This window comes from Oncorhynchus mykiss, chromosome 17 (assembly GCF_013265735.2).
Source record: "Oncorhynchus mykiss isolate Arlee chromosome 17, USDA_OmykA_1.1, whole genome shotgun sequence".
NCBI classification, from domain to species: domain Eukaryota; kingdom Metazoa; phylum Chordata; class Actinopteri; order Salmoniformes; family Salmonidae; genus Oncorhynchus; species Oncorhynchus mykiss.
This window is the reverse complement of record NC_048581.1, coordinates 86231544-86248125: the sequence shown is the minus strand read 5'-3', so window position 1 is coordinate 86248125 and position 16582 is coordinate 86231544. Positions and strand designations below refer to the sequence as shown.

Below are 16582 nucleotides of genomic sequence, written 5' to 3'. Positions count from 1 at the left end.
TTTGTAATGGTGCTACAAGGCCAGCAGGGGGAAGCATAGGCCTTTATAAAAAGCTTAGCTTGGGTTCATACGGTGGGGTACAGGTTTTCAACACTCACTCCATCATTGCCAACTGCTACCAGATACAGTGCAATTGAACTTTGAACCTTTTTGGATCTTTTAGCCACCATTGAAGTATATTTATTAAAACCCTGATGTAGAATAGGTTCAAGGCTAATGATAATGTTGTGAGTGGTGGTAGTGCTGGTGTTTGAAGCAGCCAGGTTGATCAGTTGATATAGCCTAGTTTCTATCTGATTGGATGTGGGAAAATGAAAACTATCAGTACAATCTCTTCTTGCCCCTCGTCGACCTCTGGCTGGCCTCATCCCTGTGGGGCTTTTTTACCGTGACGACCTCTGGCTGGCCTCATCACTGTCGGGCTTTTTTATCGTGACGACCTCTGGCTGGCCTCATCACTGTCGGGCTTTTTTACCGTGACGACCTCGGCTGGCCTCATCACTGTCTGGCTTTTTTACCGTGACTACCTCTGGCTGGCCTCATCACTGTCGGGCTTTTTTACCGTGACTACCTCGGCTGGCCTCATCACTGTCAGGCTTTTTTACGGTGACTACCTCGGCTGGCCTCATCACTGTCGGGCTTTTTTACCGTGACTACCTCTGGCTGGCCTCATCACTGTCTGGCTTTTTTACCGTGACTACCTCTGGCTGGCCTCATCACTGTCTGGCTTTTTTACCGTGACGACCTCTGGCTGGCCTCATCACTGTCTGGCTTTTTTACGGTGACTACCTCGGCTGTGCTCATTTCCTCTTCCTTCCTCTGCGCGTGTGGCAGGTTCCCTCTCCCTCTCAGCATTCTTGAAGTCTGCGTGGGTATTCCCCGCCATTTCCCTTCTAAACTAGGCCCCGCTTAAATGTCGGTAATGTCCTTGACACCACCGATGTGATCTGTCTTTTTAATCTCAGAGGGAGCATCCTCCCAAACTTTGTTCAGACGCCCAACTCGGTCTTCGGGTTTATTTGGGGGCTTTTCTTTCAGGCATGCGCAGTCGCTGAGAGTCGATCTTTTAGAAATTCTATAACACCTGAAGAGCCGCTCGTCCGTTCTCTGAGCTGTTCTGTAGACCTGTGCTGCGCCCTCCTCTAGCTCTATTATAGACTATAATAAACCCAACAATTGTTAAGCATTCAACCTGAGCAGTCCTACAGTAAACAGTCAGGATACATAGAGTAGAGTAGATGTATAAAATAGAATATAACTTGACTGTCCATTATTTTTGTTCTGTGAGAGAATGGGCAGGAGGGGCAGGAGTGTTTATGAAAAGCATTACACCCAAGTTTAAGCCACAATATTATTCAATTGACCCAACGTCGACCGGGTTTGGTCGTCCTCGTAAATAAGAATGAGTTATTAACTGACTTGCCTAGTTAAATAAATAAATAAATACATATATTTTTTTCATCTGATGTACGGAGTATGGATAATTTTCTTAGGCATCACCATACAGGAATAAACTCTAATTTAACAAGAGTATAAATCAATAGGCTTTATGACGAATCAGATAATCATAAGCAATTACAGCGAGCAAAGAGAGTCAGGTTGAGATGAGTGCTTTTGCAAAACTCTGACAGCATTGATACAACCGTGTAATTATACTTGTTACCTACAGTGGGGCAAAAAAGTATTTAGTCAGCCACCAATTGTGCAAGTTCTCCCACTTAAAGATGAGAGAGGCCTGTAATTTTCATCATAGGTACACTTCAACTATGACAGACAAAAGGAGAAAAAAAAATCCATTTACATAAGTATTCAGACTCTTTACTCAGTACTTTGTTGAAGCACCTTTGGCAGCGATTAAAGCCTCAAGTCTTCTTGTGTATGACGCTACAAGCTTGGCACACCTGTATTTGGGGGGTTTTCCCATTCTTCTCTGCAGATCCTCTCAAGTGCTGTCAAGTTGGATGGGGAGCGTCACTGCACAGCTATTTTCAGGTCTATCCAGAGATGTTCGATCGGGTTCAAGTCTGGGGCTCTGGCTGGGCCACTCAAGGACATTCAGAGACTTGTCCCGAAGCCACTCCTGCGTTGCCCTGTTGGAAGGTGAACCTTCGCCCCAGTCTGAGGTCCTGAGCACTCTGGAACAGGTTTTCATCAAGGATCTCTCTGTACTTTTCTCCATTCATATTTGCCTCGATTCTGACTAGTCTCCCAGTCCCTGCCGCTGAAAAACATCCCCACAGCATGATGCTGCCACCACCATGCTTCACAGTAGGGATGGTGCCAGGTTTCCTCCAGACGTGACATTCAGGACAAAGAGTTCAATCTTGGTTAAATCAAACCAGAGAATCTTGTTTCTCATGGTCTGAGAGTCCTTTAGGTGACTTTTGTCAAACTCCAAGCAGACTGTCATGTGCCTTTTACTGAGGAGTGGCTTCCGTCTGGCCACTCTATCATAAAGGCCTGATTGGTGGACTGCTGCAGAGATGGTTGTCCTTCTGGAAGGTTCTCCAATCTCTACAGAGGACCTCTGGAGCTCTGTCTTAGTGACCATCAGGATCTTGGTCACCTCCCTGACCAAGGCCCTTCTCTCCAGATTGCTCAGTTTGCCCGGGTGGCCAGCTCTAGGATGAGTCTTGGTGATTCCAAACTTCTTCCATTAAAGAATGATGGAGGCCACTGTGTTCTTGGGGACCTTCAATGCTGCAGAAATGTTTTGGTACCCTTCTCCAGATCTGTGCCTCAACACAATCCTGTCTCAGAGCTCTACGGACAATTCCTTCGATCTCATGGCTTGTTTTTTTGCTCTGACGTGCGCTGTCAACTGTGGAACCTTTTTAACAGCTCTCGAGTGGCGCAGGGGTCTAAGTCTCCCGGGTGGCGCAGCGGTCTAAGGCACAGCATCTCAGTGCTAGAAGCGTCACTACAGACCCCGGTAGACAGGTGTGTGTCTTTCCAAACCATGTCCAATACATATAATTTACCACAGGTGGACTCCAATCAAGTGGTAGAAACATCAAGGATGATCAATGGAAAGAGGATGAACCTGAGTTCAATTTCGAGTCTCATAGCAAAGGTTCTGAATGCTTATGTAAATAAGGTTTCTGTTTTTTTTAATTTTGAATACATTTGCAAACATTTCTAAAAACCTGTTTTCATTTTGTCATTATGGGGTATTGTGTTTAGATTCATGAGGGGGAAAAAATAATTTAATCCATTTTAGAATAAGGCTGTAAAGTAACAAAATATGGAAAAAGGGAAGGGGTCTGAATACTTTCCAAATGCTCTGTACATTGGTCTGTCTTTCATATACCTGTTTTACAGTTCAATTGTGTCGTTTATTGATTTCTCTATAACCTACAACCTTTTGTTACTCTTGTGAATAACATTTCCTTATTTTTTTGTCCCGAGCATCAATGTTATTATTAGCTACTGTATTAGTATTTAGTTGTTAGGCCTATGATTATCATCATTAGAACTAAGAAATTAGATAGGCTTATGGAATAATATTGTGGTGTAAAATTATGTTTTGCTTTTTATAAAAACACTGTTGCTCATCCCATCACAGACTATGATAACAAAAAACCCAGCCAGTGCCAACACCGTGGCAACAAAGCCCCGTGTCCTCTAAGTATCCCATTAACGAATACTATATACACACGCTACACGACCGGACTCAATAAACAGACATAGTATTTCGCTCAACTACTCAGCAACAGACCCTCAAGTCGTGACGTGGAAAACCGAGGCTCATCGAGCGCTTTAACCCTGGTCCCGGAGACCGGAGCTTTCTATTCGCTACTCGCGCACGCGACGCGTCTCATATCGGCGCTGTTGCTGGGCTGGTAAACTGCGGGTGTTGTTGCACGGTGCATTTAAACACTTGTCTGTCTGTTGGAGTTAAGGAATTAACCGTTATCAAGTGTCAACGGAGGAAATAACATAGGAAGTTAAATACGTTATTATAAAGACAATGCGCGTGTTGGTTTTAAAGGGTTAACCTGAATTATGTATGTTTTAATATCAGTTTTCATCAACACTGGCAGCTTGTTCATGATCATCATCCCGCAAGGCACAGATAGAGGGGTAGTTTAGGAACTCGCGATCAAGAAGTGTGGGATGTTGTTTTAATAGCCCGCGCCCATCACTCCACACAGAGACATGAGGGCAATATAAAAAATAAACGAAATGTCTGAAATGAATATTCTAATAGCACGGCATTCCTTTAGAATAAACACATCCAATAAAATAAAATAAAAAAATCCATCCCTATAGGGTTCAATTTCATTATGTTTCCTTTGAGACAAGATGGGGATGCTACCTATGGCATACATAGGCTATATTGTTATTGTTTCATTTGAGAGAAAAAAAATACATTTGAAGTTGAATTTGTTGCAGCAGACCATACTACTATTGTGAAATAATATTATACACACAGAAAGCAGGACGGAGTCGGACTTTAAAGCATGTTATTACTCTCACAAACTTGAATAGTGTACCATGTGGCCCTCACGCGCATAAAGAAAACGGTCCCCAAACATAAAGATAAATACCGGAGAATAATAGAAGCAAGCCTATATCAAAAAACGGAAAATAAAAACCGATCTATTATTGGATACAAAACGAGCCAATATTCCAAACAGAGTTGCTTTCTTTATTCCTTTCACAATATCCTACAACTGAACATAAATTATAAATAGCCTATAGTGTCGCCTAATATTTGTGAGCAAAACTTTCTTTTGACATTCTAAAATATTCTTGCATAAGTGTATTTTTTGTATTTTTGTTAGAGCCAGAGACTGTTAAATAAAACATGCTCTGGTTCTCCCGGTCTTATTTCCGACTAGAAATTGGTTGCCAAGCATTGCATCATTCCTTTCATGTGACTCCCTTACGCCCCAAATTCGTCCTGGCTGCATCACATCTGCACGTCACACAAACTACCCAGAGTGGAGACAAACTACTGGCCCTTTAGAGCCCGCCTTTACTGTAGAATACAATTACCAATTGGATGTCGCCAAGCAAAATAATTTAGCGCGTAGATTACTATTGTACCATCTGGTTGTCAGTCATTTCATCATCAGCTAATGGGCTTCGGTTAAGTAAAAAAACAAAAAACAAAACTTCCCGTCGAGTTCGGTTGGCGTCACCATATATAAAGATCGCCGGGAGTTCCTGAAAAATCACATTCAGTGTCCTAAGCCGAACAATGGTTAACATGAGCTATCACCAATCTCAACTAAAATATTTACACAGTCCGAACCCAAGACAGTCGAGAAAGCGAAGTACTAAAAGGAAAAGGGTAAGTGTATTTTATTCTGATTAGTTTTCAAAGTTGCTGATTGTCTTTTAGGGACTTCTATAGGAGTTCTAATTTTAATTTGGCAGCTGATCGTCTCTCGTTTCTCCTTTTGGAAAAGAATGTGAACGTTGTTTGGCAACTTTCCCCATGTCTGTTTTAGGACAGCAGTTGCCGTGTGCAATTATAATTGACATTTGTTATATTTATATCCAAGATTGAGAGGGATATTTGACTTTGACCCCCAAGTGGCGTTCTCTCTGCTACGAGCTCTCTCGCTCTCAGAAGTTTGACATAACAGAGACAGCTGAGCTGTCAAACGTTTACATAACGTTTTACAAAGTTTTGTTTCGGGTTTTATTAACTTATTATTTACTGTTATCAAAGTTCAGGCTTTTGTTTGATCAATCTATAAGATGTCATTTATCCAGACATTATATTTGTTTTGTTAATAGCCTATTAAATAATACAAATAAACACTTATTTGTCTTGACAGAATAAGATCGCATGGCTATTCGGAGTGGACTTTTCATTAGGATAGTATAGAAAGGTTGTCATCGTCTCATCCCGGTGTTTTGTACCGTTTTCACGCAGGCTTTTGTTTCGCCGTCCTGTTCTCTGATTCCATGACGTAATGCCTTGGCTGGGAGAACCAGCGCAGCCTTACCTCACCACATCCGAGAAACACAGCCTGCAGTTGCATAAATATCACCTTTCTGAACATCTATTCTTCAAAGAATACATGATAGAAATATTCTTCATAAAATTATTGGCCAAGAATTGGGCTGCATTTATTGATGAATGTCTCCTTGTCTATGTCATGCTGTGTTGAGGTCCCAGGTTATTTCACGTCCACCAAGTGGTTTTTAAAGTACCTTTAACTATTTAATGTCAACGATAAACCTCTATTTTTAGAAGAAAAAAAATGTTGCGTGTTGGGAAGATTGCATGTGGAAATCTATTTGTTCTTTTTCACGAGCTTGTGTAAATCGAAATCAAGGATGTTTTGATCGAAATAGAATTCATTTTGGACTGTGGCAGGAGCCCTCGAGGCCCTACGGAGTGACCGGTTTTTGGATGATTTTCCACACACACACTCACACACATTTTTTTCTTTTTACCAGAAAATTACCAGTTATTGTATTAATTTAATCCACATCAAATCAGTTTTATAGGCCTGCCTTCAACCATTTTTAACAATGCTTTGTCAAGTTGAGTGCCTCAGCTATTATATTTTCAGTAGACATCAGCTGTTATAAAATATACATTTATGTTCCTTTAAGCACATTCTAACATCTCAACACACTGTATTGAATAATCGTTGTGTTAATTAATGCCATATATTCTTTCTAGACTTGTTGGGACAAATTATCGCCAACGACCAATTGCCAGACTTGATCCTAAGAGGCTTTCAGAAGGTGAATTGAGTTTCCTCGTTCCTTCTGTTGATTTCAGGGTTGTTTTTACTGACTGTTGTATGACCAGTTAACCTCATTATAACTTTAGATCAATGCATTTATTTTAAAAGATTTTAACGTGATAATGTTTGAAATGAAGTCATCACTACAGCTCGTGTTTTTGACAATGTAATTCTATATAAAAAAAACATTGGTTTTTGCAGTAGACCCATGTGTCCACTAAGTGGCACTATTTGACCCTTTAGTGGAAAAAGTGTCTATTTTCAAACAATATAGAAATTACAATATTGTTACTTTGTTCAATTGCTTATGCTCCTTCAACTCTTGATAATTCATAACACGTACTAACTTAGCTGTGCAATAGAACAGTCTCTCTTACATGTAGCTTTCTCCTGAGTGATTTGAATATGGATCCCGATGCCTAGCCTATTGTTAAGAGAAACCACATAACAGTTCATGCAGGAGATATATTAAAATAATTATTTAATCATTCTAAAACTGAACCCTCCTGTCTGGACAATCCACAGTCCTGGTCCAGCGCGTTCCAGCGTGTGTCGACTGAGTAACGGAGCGAAGGATGACTGCCGAGTGGCTTCACCTGCCCTCTCCGTACCCCCCAGGTGTGGGACCGCTGTGTGGTGCAGAGTTGGAGGCGTGGTATGAGGACCTGCAGGATATACTGGGATCAGACGGGGGCGGGGCCAAACTGGCACGTGCCCCTCCCTGCTCTGAGGTCAGTTGAGATTTTAAAAATAGTTTTGATCTATATGGATTAATCTATCAACGATGACTGATTGATCTATCAACGATGACTGATTGATCTATCAACGATGACTGATTGATCTATCAACGATGACTGATTGATCTATCAACAATGACTGATTGATCTATCAACGATGACTGATTGATCTATCAACGATGACTGATTGATCTATCAACGATGACTGATTGATCTATCAACGATGACTGATTGATCGATGATCGTCGACGTGTTTCGGCTTTTGAATCAGTTGTTGTTTCTCTTCTTCTCTTCTTCATGATGCAACTCTTTCCACAGTGCTGATGTAAGAAGCTCCTTCGACATAACCATTCCCTAACGTACACACTCTCCTCTCCTCTGTCCTTTCTCCTCTTCTCTGTCCTTTCTCCTCTTCTCTGCCCTTTGTCCTCTCCTCTGTGCTTTGTCCTCTCCTCTGTCCTTTGTCCTCTCCTCTGTCCTTTGTCCTCTCCTCTGTCCTTTGTCCTCTCCTCTGTCCTTTGTCCTCTCCTCTGTCCTTTGTCCTCTCCTCTGTCCTTTGTCCTCTCCTCTGTCCTTTCTCCTCTCCTCTGTCCTTTCTCTTCTTCTCCCTCTCTTCTCTTCTCCCTCTCTCGTTCTCTTCTCTTCTCCCTCTCTCGTTCTCTTCTCCTCTCCCTCTCTCGTTCTCTTCTCTTCTCCCTCTCTCGTTCTCTTCTCTTCTCCCTCTCTCGTTCTCTTCTCTTCTCCCTCTCTCGTTCTCTTCTCCTCTCCCTCTCTCGTTCTCTTCTCCCTCTCTCGTTCTCTTCTCCTCTCCCTCTCTCGTTCTCTTCTCCCTCTCTCGTTCTCTTCTCCTCTCCCGTTCTCTTCTCTCTCTCTCATTCTCTTTTATTTTCTTCAGAAGGAGCCGGAGTTCCTAGATGTTCTGGAGAGTTGTTCCCTGACATGGCTGACAGACGGGGTGGGAGTGGGTGTCGGGGGCGAGGCGTGGGACGGAGGTGAGGGGGTCCAGAGGGTCACGATCCCGGAGGAGCCTCCTACCCATCCACCCCACCACACCTCCTCCAACACCTCCCGTCCGAGTCCAGCTGAGGAAAGGGTGGAGAGGCAAGGGGACAGGGAGGGAGGGAGGGATGGAGAAAGAGGTGGCTCAGGAGGAGGGGGCCTTTTGCCCCCAGAGTTCTTTGAGTTGCTGAACGAGGGAGGGGTGGGCATGGTGGAGACCGGAGGGGTGGGCATGGTGGAGACAGGAGGGATCATGGTGGAGACAGGAGGGATCATGGTGGAGACAGGAGGGGTCATGGTGAGCGGTAGCCACCACCATCATCATCAGCTTCATCATCACTCCGACAATGTCCAACAACCTGAGTCTCCCTCCGCCAGCGAGGAGGAAAACACCTGTGTCCCCGACTCTCCCTCCTGCTCTTCCTCCGCCTCTCCCTCCTGCTCTTCCTCTGCCTCTCCGTCCACCTCTCTCAACTGCTCTCCTCCTTCCTCTCCTACTAGCACCTCGTTCTCCTCGTCTCGGCAGGACAAACGCAAGAGGGGCAACTCTCTGTCCTTCCCTTCCTCCGGCTCACACTCATCCTCCTCTTCTGCAAAGAAGAGCAGGAGAGAGAGGGAGCAGGAGAACGAGAGGAAGGTGCAGGAGCTGACAGATCAGAACGAGAGGTTGAAAGCGGAGATAGACCGACTGGGAGAGGAGGTGCAGAGGACACGCCGAGCCCTGATAGAGAGACTAGTTAACACCAGGAAGTGAGGGAGGAAGGAAGTAACAAGGCAGAAAATGAGCATTTGGAATAGCAGGTTTGCGGTGAAGGGTTTAACATGATGGTGACTTTGAAATGCATTTTCTAGACAGCATTAAGAGAGAAACCAAAATATATGTTTTAAGAAGAAAGTTAAATGATCATTTTCTGAAAAACTGTATGAGAAAGTAAGAAGGAAAAGGGGTAGAGATAAAGAAAGAGCGAGCGATGGAAGAGCAAGTCAAAGGAAAAGCACGGAGAGAAAGAACGGTTGCAGACAGATGGACGGTGGCAGACAGATGAACGGTGGCAGACAGATGGACGGTGGCAGACAGATGGACGGTGGCAGACAGATGGACGGTGGCAGACAGATGGACGGTGGCAGACAGATGGACGGTGGCAGACAGATGAACGGTGGCAGACAGATGGACGGTGGCAGACAGATGGACGGTGGCAGACAGATGGACGGTGGCAGACAGATGGACGGTGGCAGACAGATGGACGGTGGCAGACAGATGGACGGTGGCAGACAGATGGACGGTGGCAGACAGATGGACGGTGGCAGATAGATGAACGGTGGCAGACAGATGAACGGTGGCAGACAGATGGACATACAGGAGGAAAAGGAGGAAACGTTTCAGAAGGTGGATGGGTCATGCTCTCTGTTGAGAGGTTACAGTGTACTGTATCTACATGTAGGGCCGAGCGTCTCAGGAAGCATCTTTGAAACAGATGGGTTAACTAACGTAGAATGATTGGGCCGTTTAGGTTATTCAGTCTAGCGCAGAGTTCAGTATGAAGTACGGATGGGTTAGATTCAATTAACCGATTGGGGCCTTTGATTCCAAAAATGAAGGAATTGATTCGGAAGCATCTACCTATGAAGATTGTGAACCAACACCTATCCCAAGCGTTGCATGGGTCACGTTCATTAAGCATCAAATGCAAAGAAACAAAGTGGGACTACATGGACAAAAAACAACAACATTTGTTCAGTTCTGTTGCAGAACATTTTAAAGTGTTTTCTGTTGGGTGCCCTAACGAATGCGATTGTGATTGGGCGTTTTGCTCGTTAAGCCGAGTGAAGTGATTAGTGAAAATTCTGATTTGTTTTGGGGTGTCGGCATCGATTCCAAAATTATGGCTAATCGAAAAAAAAACTATTAAAAATGATTTTTCCCATTGCTAGGAGTTATTGATTGGGGGGTTTGGTAGGAATTTTTATTGATCGGGCTCCGTCAACGAAGCGATTCTGACAACCTTGTGTTGGACTCATTCCTAGTATGAAGGTAGTGAGAACTAAAACGAGGACAGTGCATTTCATTGTCACGACATCCTTTATCTAGCCTGGTTAAACCTGACTGAATGCTAAGCCTACCTTGGTTTCCCAGGGAAGCAACCGGGAAACGTAGCTAAATACCAGGCTATCCCTCATCCGCCAACCTCAAACCTAAAGACTGCAGAGACCATCAGAGATCATATTTCGTGTCCAGTTTGTGGAGTAATATAGATAATATAGTAATAATAATATAGAGCTCAGGAAAGTTTGTCAGTCAGTAACTCAGTACTTATATAAGCCGCTACGGCTTTACTGTGCGTGGATAGTTTTATACCTAGAACGTGGATAGTTTTACACCTACAACGTTGGATTTACACCTAGAACGTTGGATAGTTTTACACCTAGAACGTTGGATTTACACCTAGAACGTGGATAGTTTTACACCTAGAGTGTTGGATAGTTACACCTAGAACGTGGATAGTTTTACACCTAGAACGTTGGATAGTTTTACACCTACAACGTTGGATTTACACCTAGAACGTTGGATAGTTTTACACCTAGAACGTTGGATTTACACCTAGAACGTGGATAGTTTTACACCTAGAACGTGGATAGTTTTACACCTAGAACGTGGATAGTTTTACACCTAGAACGTTGGATAGTTTTACACCTAGAACGTGGATAGTTTTACACCTAGAACGTTGGATAGTTTTACACCTAGAACGTTGGATAGTTTTACACCTAGAACGTTGGATAGTTTTACACCTAGAACGTGGATAGTTTTACACCTAGAACGTGGATAGTTTTACACCTAAAACGCTCATCTTTTTCTATCAAATTGACTGAATTTAGTGGTAGTGATATTTACAATGTAGAGCTCTACCCTGATTCACATATATATATATTTGATATACTCCTGTATTATACGAACACAGTTCTACTGAAATAAAACCTTCACTGTACCCACATTGATTCAACATTTCACTGTAAATGATGCATCGGTTTAGTGGTTGAATTATTTCTGTTAAATTACGAGGAACTACTTTGTTATTGTATGTTTGGAGTTGCAAATGAAATCCTTTAAAAACATTTTTATTGCCTTGGAATGTCTATTTGATTGAAATGCAAAGTGAGATGAATATCAGGTCCAAACAAACGCTTTAATCTTTGAAGGTGTCAAATTAAGAAAATAATAACATTTCAGCCTCTGTTTCTGAATCCATTTATCACAGAATTTGCAGATTTTTTTTTTTTTAGCAAATGTTGTATTTATTTGATTCAATAAATGGGAAGTGGGAATATGTAAAAACATGACTTTTCTTTTTATATTTTTTTATATAACAATATTACAATATCATTATGCAGACATCGTTCTACACACACTGACCTGAACTACTGGCTGCATAGTGACAGTAGAACCGTAGCCGGGTGCCACCAGCCTGGTCGCAGCAACACCATTTTATCTCTCTTCACGATACCGTGATAAAAGGACGGGGAACTCACCGAGCCAGCAGCCTACTAGAACCTGCTACTTCGAGTAAAGAGATGTAGAAATGGTCTTGACTGAATATTTTGTAGCAGTTTTGAATTTTACCCCCCCCCCCCTCCCTCTTCGATTACTGATCTTTCCTATTACTCTGTCCCCATAAGCAACAAAACATCGTCTTCCATCCTGTCACAGATGTTGTTTATGTGTCTCATATTTCTTCTTATTATTATTCAAATCTTGCCTCTACTTCTCTCATATTTGTCCAGTCTCTTGTCGGTCTTCTCTCTCTTTCTAATCACTTCTTTTTCCCTTTTGTCAGCACTGGTTCCGGGTTCTTTCCCTCAGCCAGGGACAGCTGTTTCTTCAGTTCCAGTAGTTTGGTGACCTCTGCTCCAATCACAGTTTTCTCTGCCTTCTGGCCCTTCAGGGTCCGGACCTTCTCGCCCTGGTAGAGAGCAGAGAGCAGGTTAGACTGACGACATTATCAACTAGCACCTTCTCCCCCTGGTAGAGAACAGAGAGCAGGTTAGACTGACGACATTACCAACTAGCACCTTCTCCCCCCTGGTAGAGAACAGGTTAGACTGACGACATTACCAACTAGCACCTTCTCCCCCTGGCAGAGAGCAGAGAGCAGGTTAGACTGACGACATTACCAACTAGCACCTTCTCCCCCCTGGTAGAGAACAGGTTAGACTGACGACATTACCAACTAGCACCTTCTCCCCCTGGTAGACAACAGGTTAGACTGACGACATTATCAACTAGCACCTTCTCCCCCTGGTAGAGAACAGAGAGCAGGTTAGACTGACGACATTACCAACTAGCACCTTCTCCCCCCTGGTAGAGAACAGGTTAGACTGACGACATTACCAACTAGCACCTTCTCCCCCTGGTAGAGAACAGAGAGCAGGTTAGACTGACGACATTACCAACTAGCACCTTCTCCCCCTGGTAGAGAGCAGGTTAGACTGACGACATTACCAACTAGCACCTTCTCCCCCTGGAAGAGAGCAGAGAGCAGGTTAGACTGACGACATTACCAACTAGCACCTTCTCCCCCTGGTAGAGAGCAGAGAGCAGGTTAGACTGACGACATTACCAACTAGCACCTTCTCCCCCTGGTAGAGAACAGAGAGCAGGTTAGACTGACGACATTACCAACTAGCACCTTCTCCCCCTGGTAGAGAACAGAGAGCAGGTTAGACTGACGACATTACCAACTAGCACCTTCTCCCCCTGGTAGAGAACAGGTTAGACTGACGACATTACCAACTAGCACCTTCTCCCCCTGGAAGAGAGCAGAGAGCAGGTTAGACTGACGACATTACCAACTAGCACCTTCTCCCCCTGGTAGAGAGCAGAGAGCAGGTTAGACTGACGACATTACCAACTAGCACCTTCTCCCCCTGGTAGAGAACAGAGAGCAGGTTAGACTGACGACATTACCAACTAGCACCTTCTCCCCCTGGTAGAGAGCAGGTTAGACTGACGACATTACCAACTAGCACCTTCTCCCCCTGGTAGAGAGCAGGTTAGACTGACGACATTACCAACTAGCACCTTCTCCCCCTGGTAGAGAGCAGAGAGCAGGTTAGACTGACGACATTACCAACTAGCACCTTCTCCCCCTAGTAGAGAGTAGAGAGCAGGTTAGACTGACGACATTATCAACTAGTCAGTTAATTAATGAACACCATCTCCCCCTGGTAGAGAGCAGAGAGCAGGGTTAGACTGACGACATTACCAACTAGTCAGTTAATTAATGAACACCTTCTCCCCCTAGTAGACAACAGGTTAGACTGATGACATTACCAACTAGTCAGTTAATTAATGAACACCTTCTCCCCCTAGTAGACAACAGGTTAGACTGATGACATTACCAACTAGTCAGTTAATTAATGAACACCTTCTCGACCTGCCATAGATAACCCAGTGGTTGAACACAGTGAGTCAGTATTATCAACTAATTAATTCATTACTAGCTAGATACTTTCGTCATAACAAGCTAGACTGTCGTCATTACAAACTGGTAAATCAATATCTAAATGCCCCTTCACTTGGTCTGCACAAGGTGTCAAGCTCACTGAGGGGTCAGGTGTAGAAGTTAGCTCACTGAGGGGTCAGGTGTAGAAGTTAGCTCACTGAGGGGTCAGGTGTAGAAGTTAACTCACTGAGGGGTCAGGTGTAGAAGTTAACTCACTGAGGGGTCAGGTGTAGAAGTTAGCTCACTGAGGGGTCAGGTGTAGAAGTGGGTAACAGTCAGCTCACTGTAGCCATTTACGTAATTGAAACTTAGTTCTCTATTGAAAAACAGTGGTTTGCTTGGCGCAAATGCCGTTATTGGGCGTGTTATGTGAAGTCGGGTCATTAATACCAGCTAGATAGTCCTCATTACCTCAAGCCCACCCATGGATACACGGACATGACTTGAAATGCTATGGTTCTGTCACTTTACACATGACTATGTCCCGCATGGCAAAGTAACGAGACATTTCTGGTGAAAATCATGTCTTAGGGCCCAGTTATTTCATTGTGTCACCCCTAATTCCTAATTCGTTACATTTGTTCCCCCCCCATGTTACCTGTTCTGCCACAGCCAGTGTTAACTCCCTGGCTCTCTCAGCGTCTGCACCGTTCACTGCAGTCTGAGCAGCCGGATCTGAAGCTGGGGTTGTAGCAGGCTGGGCGTTCTTCTTCCCTTTTGTCAGCACTGGTTCTGGGTCCTTTCCCTCAGCCAGGGACAGCTGTTTCTTCAGTTCCAGTAGTTTGGTGACCTCTGCTCCAATCACAGTTTTCTCTGCCTTCTGGCCCTTCAGGGTCCGGACCTTCTCCGCCTGGTAGAGAGCAGAGAGCAGGTTAGACTGACGACATTACCAACTAGCACCTTCTCCCCCTGGTAGACAACAGGTTAGACTGACGACATTATCAACTAGCACCGTCTCCCCCTGGTAGAGAACAGAGAGCAGGTTAGACTGACGACATTACCAACTAGCACCGTCTCCCCCTGGCAGAGAGCAGGTTAGACTGACGACATTATCAACTAGCACCGTCTCCCCCTGGTAGAGAACAGAGAGCAGGTTAGACTGACGACATTATCAACTAGCACCTTCTCCCCCTGGCAGAGAGCAGGTTAGACTGACGACATTACCAACTAGCACCGTCTCCCCCTGGTAGAGAGCAGAGAGCAGGTTAGACTGACGACATTACCAACTAGCACCTTCTCCCCCTGGTAGAGAACAGGTTAGACTGACGACATTATCAACTAGTCAGTTAATTAATGAACACCTTCTCCCCCTGGTAGACAACAGGTTAGACTGACAACATTACCAACTAGTCAGTTAATTAATGAACACCTTCTCCCCCTGGTAGACAACAGGTTAGACTGACATTACCAACTAGTCAGTTAATTAATGAACACCTTCTCTCCCTGGCAGACAACAGGTTAGACTGACAACATTACCAACTAGTCAGTTAATTAATGAACACCTTCTCCCCCTGATAGACAACAGGTTAGACTGACAACATTACCAACTAGTCAGTTAATTAATGAACACCTTCTCCCCCTGGTAGACAACAGGTTAGACTGACATTACCAACTAGTCTGTTAATTAATGAACACCTTCTCTCCCTGGCAGACAACAGGTTAGACTGACAACATTACCAACTAGTCAGTTAATTAATGAACACCGTCTCTCCCTGGAGCAGAAATAATGTAGAATAGAAGAGTCAGTCATCAGGACAAATATCACGTTTCGATATTTGATCGAGAGGTAACGTGAGCATCAGGAATCATCCACATTACACAATATCCCACATTGGTAACAATGTCCCAATATCAGGACGTCACACCAACGAGACATTTTGGAAGAAAATCACGTCTTAGGGGACGATTATTTAATTGCTTAAACTTCCATTGTTTCACCCCTAATTCCTAATTCGTTACATTTGTTCCCCCCCCATGTTACCTGTTCTGCCACAGCCAGTGTTAACTCCCTGGCTCTCTCAGCGTCTGCACCGTTCACTGCAGTCTGAGCAGCCGGATCTGAAGCTGGGGTTGTAGCAGGCTGGGCGTTCTTCTTCCCTTTTGTCAGCACTGGTTCTGGGTCCTTTCCCTCAGCCAGGGACAGCTGTTTCTTCAGTTCCAGTAGTTTGGTGACCTCTGCTCCAATCACAGTTTTCTCTGCCTTCTGGCCCTTCAGGGTCCGGACCTTCTCCGCCTGGTAGAGAGCAGAGAGCAGGTTAGACTGACGACATTACCAACTAGCACCTTCTCCCCCTGGTAGACAACAGGTTAGACTGACGACATTATCAACTAGCACCGTCTCCCCCTGGTAGAGAACAGAGAGCAGGTTAGACTGACGACATTACCAACTAGCACCGTCTCCCCCTGGCAGAGAGCAGGTTAGACTGACGACATTATCAACTAGCACCGTCTCCCCCTGGTAGAGAACAGAGAGCAGGTTAGACTGACGACATTATCAACTAGCACCTTCTCCCCCTGGCAGAGAGCAGGTTAGACTGACGACATTACCAACTAGCACCGTCTCCCCCTGGTAGAGAGCAGAGAGCAGGTTAGACTGACGACATTACCAACTAGCACCTTCTCCCCCTGGTAG

The 16582-nt window shown here is 44.4% G+C and overlaps 2 protein-coding genes across 11 annotated transcripts in view; one reads left to right on the top strand and one right to left on the bottom strand.

Moving 5' to 3' along the window:
• The first annotated feature begins 5134 nt into the window (after positions 1–5134).
• LOC110494779 (SKI family transcriptional corepressor 2) lies at positions 5135–11572 on the top strand. 3 transcript variants are annotated; one of them, XM_021570110.2, is made up of 5 exons: positions 5135–5299; positions 5891–6507; positions 6650–6714; positions 7242–7447; positions 8349–11572. In XM_021570110.2, the coding sequence occupies exons 4-5, from the start codon at positions 7292–7294 to the stop codon at positions 9204–9206; spliced, it is 1014 nt and encodes a 337-aa protein (XP_021425785.1). In that variant the 5' UTR covers positions 5135–5299; positions 5891–6507; positions 6650–6714; positions 7242–7291; the 3' UTR covers positions 9207–11572. The 3 variants fall into 3 exon arrangements, with proteins under 3 accessions (XP_021425785.1, XP_021425786.1, XP_021425784.1); XM_021570111.2 differs by lacking the exon at positions 5891–6507 and having other exon boundaries at positions 8352–11572; XM_021570109.2 differs by lacking the exon at positions 5891–6507.
• mars1 (methionyl-tRNA synthetase 1) overlaps positions 9772–16582 on the bottom strand; it is a 54622-nt gene continuing 47811 nt past the window's right edge. For 2 of the 8 annotated variants that reach the window (XM_036950851.1, XM_036950853.1), the window contains 3 exons: positions 15932–16039; positions 14549–14800; positions 11051–12408 (listed from right to left, as the gene is read on the bottom strand). In XM_036950851.1, coding sequence (XP_036806746.1) covers positions 12259–12408; positions 14549–14800; positions 15932–16039 — 510 coding nt within the window. In that variant the 3' untranslated portion in view covers positions 11051–12258. Of the gene's footprint in view, positions 12409–14548; positions 14801–15931; positions 16184–16582 lie in introns of all 8 variants that reach the window. The other 6 variants (XM_036950850.1, XM_036950848.1, XR_005037100.1 and 3 more) reach the window with 5 other exon arrangements.